The following is a 7,591-nucleotide window of genomic DNA, read 5'->3' on the forward strand; positions in this document are numbered from 1 at the left end:
CTTTTGTGGATATAAGTTCTCACTACCCAATTAGAGTTTCCATTGGACTCCAGTAGGCTGCTTCTTACTTTAGTGAAAACAACCTGTGTTCAGAAAGGAGAAAATGCCAGGGAAGCACATGTTTTTATTAAGTATGAGCATTTATTATACAATAGGCTTTAATCTCTGGTGAATCAGGGATCTGGGAGGATGAAGGACCGGAGTTTTTGTTGTCTAAAAATGTGAGCTAAGGAGAGAGGATGGGGAAATACAGTACGGTTTTCTAACTTGTCCTGCCAGAGGTGAATATGTATAAATTTGTAAAATGAATTTGTTTTTTGCTTTTCAGTTGCCCTCACCTCAAGCGCACTGAAGTTGTCAAACTTCATAACTGTAGGTATGCCAAGGTTCAGGCTTTCTCCCCATCTGGTTAGGATTTTAGGGCCACGTGGGGCTCCTTTCCTGGTGTGGAATTAGCCCTTCTTAAAGACAATCTGCAAAGAGGAAGGGAGAAGTGTGAGACAAGAAACCAGGGAACCGTCCTCCTAGCACACAGGGCTAGGTCCTGCAGCAGGTAGTTAGGAGGGACTGTGCTGTACCAAAAATGCAGCGATAGCAAGGAGAGCTCCAAAATGCTGGGACTTGTTCCCGGAAAACAGCAGCAGTCAGCAAGTGCGGACCAGAGTGCACTGTTAGGGTTCATAACAGGCACAGCCCTGGGGGCTGCTGGAGGGCGTCCTAGGACGCAGGGTTCAGCTCTTGGGTCCTTCACCTCCTAGTTCCCACACTTCTCCGCATCTGTTGCGGGGGATGGGCACGCTTACACTTTCCCATCACAAACTCCCCAGTTCCCCAAGGCTGCTGTACACGGAATTACAGCGACTGCAAGGTCCGTGGGGGCTGGAGCTGGAAAAGCCGTGGGCCTCCGGGGTACTCCGGAAACTGCCAGCCGCTCTTCCTTTCCGGTGCTTCTTCGCCTGGAGGGTAGGACGGAGTGAGTTCAGGGTCTTCATCCCGACGCTAGGCAGGGGCGGCTAGCAGTCCCAGATTACAAGGGGCAGAAGTGCTTCCGGCACCGCAGCGGTTTGGCACCTAGGGGAGGAAGCCGAGTCGCGGGTCTTGGAGGGCGCGTCCGAACATAAGTGTCTCACCATGCCCTGACGCCTTGCAGCGTAGCCGGTGTTTGGTCCTGCGGGGTGGCGTTCCGTCTTCCGGGGGCGAAGCCTGCGCTAGCCAGCGGCGTGGGACTTGGGGTCGCGCCGGTGTAGCAGCCGCCATAGCCCGTGCCGTAGGGCGCGCTAGCGTAGCCTCCATAGCAAGAATAGGAGGCTACTGCAGCGCCAAAGGGATCAGCGAAGGTGGGTGCGCCTGGGCCCAGGCAGGGCTTGCCATCGCGAACCAGCACGGGCACTGCCACACGGCGCGGAGCGAGAGGGTGGCCGGCCAGTTCCAGCGACTTGTCTTGGCGCTGCCTCTTGCATTTGTAGCGCCTGTTCTGAAACCAAATTTTGACCTGCGTGGATGTGAGCTGCAGCGCACTGGCCAGGTGCTCGCGTTCGGGAGCCGACAGGTATCGCTGCTGCTTGAAGCGCCGCTCCAGGGCCAGCACCTGCGCCTGCGAAAAGAGCACACGTGGCTTCCGCCGCTGCCGCGCCTTGGACAGCTCACGGCGCACGCCGTCACCACTGCTGCTCAAGCTGCGCTCCGGCACCGTGGTTGCGCTGCGTAGGGGGAAGGCCGCACCCAGGTCCGGCTCTAAAAGCACAAAAAGGAAGGAAAATCATCAGCACCCAGCCAAAGCAGAGATTTTTACAACTCTTTCAAGAGTCCCTCTTCTCCCCTGGTAGCCTCTTTCCTGTCCCTCGGCGTATGTGAATATTCCTTGGCCCAAACTCCGTGGCTCCCTTGCCTGCCAGAACATAAACAGTAACACTTGGGTCCTGCAGTACGCGCCTTTCCCCAGAAGTAAACTCTAGATCCAGTCCATGGTAACTACGTTTTCTTCTTAAAATACGTGTGGGGGCAATATCTGTTTTAATTTTTTGTTTTTATTTATGCGAAAATTAGAATTACAGAGAGAGGGGACAGAGAGAACTTTGATCCATGGAGTGACTTCCTGATGGACAGCAAGCTGGCATCGCAGGCAGAAGAGGCTTTACCTGGCTAGACCACAACACTGCCCCAATTTCAGCCATGAAGGTCAAATAGGAATGTGAGGCCCAATAGATTAGGGTTATCTTCAGGCTGTCCTTGGGAGACAAGGAGACTGGGGAGAGAGAAAGACAGAGACTCACTCAGTTTCTCAGAGAGAAGCTTAAGGCAGGCTCAGGTCTGCCTCATTACCCCGCCAGGCTGGGGGAGGGGAGCTCAGTTGGAGTCCAGGGGACTTAGTCACTGTGCCTTGTCCACACACACTCTGTGGTCACCACTCCTCAGTGCACACCACGCACGCACGCAGGCATGCATCCCACATTACTGTAATCCAAATTAACAAAATGAAGCCAAGCATTTCCTGATTCCTAGCTCTCAACTCCAATCGAACACAATTAGGATAGAAGTGAAATTGAGACCCAGCCCTGTGCAATGGCTCAGCGGCTAAATCCTGGCCTTGCTGGGCCTCTCCACTTCCCTTCCAGCCTGTGGCCTAGGAAAGCAGTGGAGAATGGCCCAAAGCCTTGGGACCATGCCCTCCACATGGGAGACTGGGGAGGCACCTGGCTCCTGGCTTTGGATCAGCTAAGCTTGGAGGTTGTGGCCATTGGATCTTTCTCTGTATCGCCTTCCCTCTATAAATCTGCCTTTCCAATAAAAACAAATCTTAAAAAAGAAGAAGAAATTTAGACCCATATTTTAATTTTTTTAAGCGGCAGGCTCTTCCTTTGGGGGTCTTCCTACATAAGGGGGTGGGGAGCGCCTCGGCTTCACTCTCAAGTCTCTCCCTCCCCAGTCCCCAAACACCCGGCAAGGCGGCCCCCACAGCGGTGGTGCCTGAAGGCCCGCTGAGCTGCGGTCTTTTTTCCATTCCTCATTTTGCTCTTCTGTCTCCACTTAGCTGTTTTGCTCCAAGGATGAGTAGAGAAGAAATAATGAGTTTTTCTGGACACTTGGGGGCCCTGAGAAAGCCAACAGGTGAACACACTCAGTTAATGCTTGCGCAGGGCGGAATGCGCCTCCAAATCTGGTATCTAAAATTTGAGGAAAAACTTCCTTTGGAGATGGGCTTTTAGAAAAACTGAAGCCAGCTCCCCTGGCAAGGTGGAACAATACTGAGTGGGGTTGAAAAGAACAACTGCTCTTCGGCAACGCTGGGGAGCAAGCGCAGGACCACCCCCCATAGGAAAGCTGCTGACCATAGCACAGGCGCCTGGCCCCTTCCTGGTCACAACCCGGAGTCCCACCGACCCGGTGTCCCTAAAAGCAAAGTCGGCCGCCCCGGGGTCGTGGAGGCTCCTGAGGCCCTCCAGGCGGGTCCTCTTCCCGCAAGGGTCGCTACCCCGGAAGTGGCAGAGGGGACGCCTGAGTTTGCCGGCATTGGAGGAACGCAGAGCGCGAGCTCCTCGCCTCGCAGGGCGAGTACACGAGCGCCCGGGGAACGAGGCTGTGGGGAGTCCGCCTCAGAAAAGCCTCGGCGAGCGCGGCGAAACCTCAGTCCTCCGAAAACGAGTCCGAAAATACGCCCGCAACTGCTACGCAACTCCGCACAGCGCCTGGCCTGGCTTGGCTGAGAGGAAGACGGCTTTCTCCACGGATCTTCCCGGCCCAAAGCTGCCGGGTGGCAAAAGCCAACAAGGGGCATTTCCCTCCTCCCCGCCTGCCCGCGCCTTCCCCTCCCACAGTCCGACGGCAGACACCCAGGGCACACGGACTCCACTTGGTCCCCCACCTCGCATTTTCGAGATGAGGAAAGCCGGGGGTCACGCACTCAGCGAGCTCTGAGGAAGGGCCGCCCGGCGCGTCTGGCCCACGGACTATACAGCTCCCACCTGGAAGGCTACGCTCCCCCTCGCCTCAACATTGCCGGGATTTGGAAGATGTCAGGGAAGGGTGAGCTTAGCACCGCCTTGGGTGCCAGGGGGCGGAGGCTCTGGGCACCACGCGTGACTGCGGAAGCGACGACCTGGTGGAAAGAACGAACTCTGCATTCTGGCCCTTATTTCTCGTCAGCACTCCGGTGTCGGAAGAGGTGAGAGTGGGAACCAAGAGGCTGGAAATGCGTTTTCCCCTAAACACTCCCGCTCCTGTAACCCCCGCAGCAGAGGCTAGACCGGAGCGCAGACTCACGTGGCTCCGTGAGTGGTTCCGTGTCCATCTCCGCGTGCGCCTCGTGGGGAGCCGCAGGAGGCCCCACTCGGTCTTGTCTGGCGTCGCCGCCCCCGGCGCTGTGAATCTCTGGCTCTCGGGGTTCCGGGTTTGTCCTCCGTGCCCCGCGGAGTGGCGAAGCCTGAGGGGCGCTCAGTTCGCGCTCTGGCCGCAGGATGTCCTGGACCGAGAAGGGGGTGGAGGTGACGGGGCTCGGCAGCATCCCGCTGCGGAGGGGCGGGGCCCGGGGGTCGCGGGTCCCCCGCTGTGCGGAGCCTTCAGCTTCCCGGCTGGTGGCCGCAGGCGGATCCGAGCCCTGGACAGACTCGCAGGGTCCTCTGAGCCATCTCTGGGCCACCGAGGTTGTCGCGCCCCATTGGTTCCCGCAGAAACCACGTGCTAACCCTGCACCTTGGTCCCTGGGCGCCCTCCTAATCCTTCCCAGTCCTTGGCCACCTTCCTGGGAGGGTAGATTTCCTGACGCTTCTCCTAAGAGAATGTGGAGCCACTGTGCCGCGCACCGCTCGCGTCAATACGGTACACGCGGGAGTTTCTGAGGTCAACCCAGGGTCCAGTGGCACACCTCCTAGAGGACGTGGGGGTGGACTCCTCGCTGTGCAACCCTAGCCGGCCGGCGTGGCCCACTCTCCCGCAGAGTAACGCCCGCTGGGCACCCCTGGGATTTGAGGTGCTCCGTGGGAATCCAGCAGGCTTGGGACTTGGGAGGAGCGAATCTTATCCGGCCTTAGTCTAAACTGAAATAGCAACAATTCGCTCAAAGAAGTTCACTTCATAGGAGCAGAGCCGCAGCCTGAGGGGCGAGGAAGGCGTTTAGGGTCCGTGCTGGGGAGCTGGTCCCTGGAAGCTGCGTCCTCACCCCTCCAGGGGTGGGTGGAGGGAAGGTAAAAGTCTCCGCCACAGGAAAGTGCCAAGGAGGGGCTCAGCTCGGTCCCCGACCCGTTTATTTTCGTTAGAATTCCTTATTTGAACGTGTGTGTGTTTGTGTCGTCCGCTGAGAGGTTCTGGTAAGGCTCAGCTCTCCGAAGAGGTCCCTGGGACTTGGGTGACCCTCCCCCGAAAGCAGGCGGTGTGGTGGGAGGGTCAGGAGCTTGGGGATGGAGCAGACTGGTCTTTGTTCCGAAATGGGACCACAGGCTTTTGTGCAAAGTGTTAAGCTCCTTTAGCTTCGTTTTCGCTAATATATAACGTACAATAGGTATATGTTAATATATGTTAGCATGCCCATTGTAGGATGGCTGGCTACAAGAACTGAGAAATTCGCTGCTGGTCTTCCTTATTCTGGAGGAAACATAATTTGGGTTCCCGAAGTCGTAGCCCAGGATAGAAGGACATTTCAAATGCCTTAAAAATAAAAATGGGACCTGCGCAGAGTTCTTTTTGACATTTCATACTGAAGACTTCCTAAACCTTCTTGTGCAAATTCAAAGCTACAAAACTTGTTTGCTTGTTATTGTTTCTTGAAATCCGCATAAACCAAATTCATCTCCTCAGCCCCAGGCCAGTGGGCACAACATTTAATGCAAAAAAAAGAAAAGAAAAGCAAAGAAATGGTGTGAGATGTCAGTGGTTGGTCGTGCAGCCCCCAGGGAATGATTTCCTATGCATGGCATCGTTCAGTGTTTGCTTGGGGTCTGCTGCCGGCTGGGCTGCAGCAGGGACCTAGCGCAGAGGCGACCCTTTCCTGAGAGGGCCCGGCTCCCACTGCCTGGGTGCATCCCGACCAGCTCCTTGCTACAATAGTGCTCTCCATGCTATGTTCCTGAAATTCACACCCTTTGTCCTCAAAGGTCTCCACGTCTTGTGATAGTTCATAAACTTAACTTTTTTTTCTGCTTATGAAAGTCATGATGCACAATCTGGGAAAAAAAGAGAAAATTAAGGAAAGGTCAAATTAGCATGCAGCTGGAGGTAGCGTTTTTCACGCATGTCCTTCTCATTTACCTTTTTATGAGTTCAAAGGGCATATGCACATTTTTATGTTGAAATTTATATCATGAGCATGACCAGAATCTCATTAATTTTATAACATAACATTTAAAAGTCCATGTTATGGTGTTTATAGTTTAGATAAATGTAATGTTTTCCACCAGTTTAAATATAAAGCTTCCTTTTGTGACTTCAGCCTAGTATTTTTCACTTTACATCTTTAACTGTGTCAAAAGCTTTGATTATTTCCTCAGGATTTTTTGTAGCAGAAACTTTAATGAATCAACTATTTTAATGCTCCCAATAATATAATCCCATGTCTTCCCCAAAAAGTAATTTCCTGGTATCCCGCCCCGCACCCAGGTGCTGGTCGGGTTGATGTTTTCTCCAACCTCTGGCACCACCAGAGTCAGTGAATCTAGACTTTTCCTCTGCTCTCTCCACTCTGAGGGATGCAGAACACACTCAGATGGACACTCATGCCCCTTCTGAAGGCCGTGCATAGAAGGTGTGGAGACACAGAATAAAAATCTAAAGTCACTGTCACACCTGGGAAAGCAGCAAGGATAGGAAACGCACATGGGAGACCCGCAAGAAACTCCTGGCTGCAGTTTGGCAATGCAGTGTTTTGGGGAGTGAACCAGCAGATAGAAGAAATCTTTCTGCCCTTCGCTCTCTGTCCTGTTCTCTCTCTTCAAATAAATAAATCTTAAAACAACAACATCCAAACTGAATTTGCCAGCCTGCCAATGCACGTTGCAATGGATCTTGCAGAAGAAATGACTCCTTGGAAGCTACTAGGAGTCAAAAGCCCCGGGGTCAGATCCCAGCCATAAATCCCTACACTGGCCTTCCTGGTTTGCTGTAAAGATCAAGTAAGTTTTTTGTTTATTTTGTTTTGAAGTGAAAACGCTAGCTATTGGTACCAACACAAGTTCTTGCAAAGAACCCTGCAGCCAGAGCTCAGAGCGGCTGGGGAGAAGAGAAATCCATTCAGCTAGCCCAACTGCTGCGGGGGTGGGGGGTGGGAGAAGCTTCCTTCCTTGGTGTACTCGGAGGGACAGGAACTTGCAATGCAACCTTGGAACCTCAGCTCCCATGCCCTCTGTTGCCTCCCAAGGCTTGGAGGCCCAGACGCCTGGGCTTGGCTTTGTCCTTTGCTCCCACTTCTGTGGCTAGGACTTTTCATTGCCAGCCACCAGTGAGAGGAACACGAAACTGCAATCTGGCCTGCTGGGGTCTGTAGAGGCGCCGCAGCGTTTGTCTTTCGGCTTGAGAGTGGACGTGAGCCACTGGGGCACCTGTCTAAGTGGGAGAGGAAATAGGATAAGCTGGGAATGCAAACCCAGAGTCTGACGAAGTGAGG

General features: G+C 54.0%; 1 protein-coding gene across 1 annotated transcript; it reads right to left on the reverse strand.

Moving 5' to 3' along the window:
* Positions 1-1,001: 1,001 nt before the first annotated feature.
* On the reverse strand, positions 1,002-4,586 carry NKX2-6 (NK2 homeobox 6). The gene is made up of 2 exons (XM_004579060.2): positions 4,261-4,586; positions 1,002-1,734 (listed from the first exon to the last, which is right to left on the reverse strand). The coding sequence occupies exons 1-2, from the start codon at positions 4,499-4,501 to the stop codon at positions 1,127-1,129; spliced, it is 849 nt and encodes a 282-aa protein (XP_004579117.2). The 5' UTR covers positions 4,502-4,586; the 3' UTR covers positions 1,002-1,126.
* Between the last annotated feature and the right edge of the window lie 3,005 nt (positions 4,587-7,591).

This window comes from Ochotona princeps, chromosome 11, assembly GCF_030435755.1.
Source record: "Ochotona princeps isolate mOchPri1 chromosome 11, mOchPri1.hap1, whole genome shotgun sequence".
In the NCBI taxonomy this organism is placed as follows: Eukaryota; Metazoa; Chordata; class Mammalia; order Lagomorpha; family Ochotonidae; genus Ochotona; species Ochotona princeps.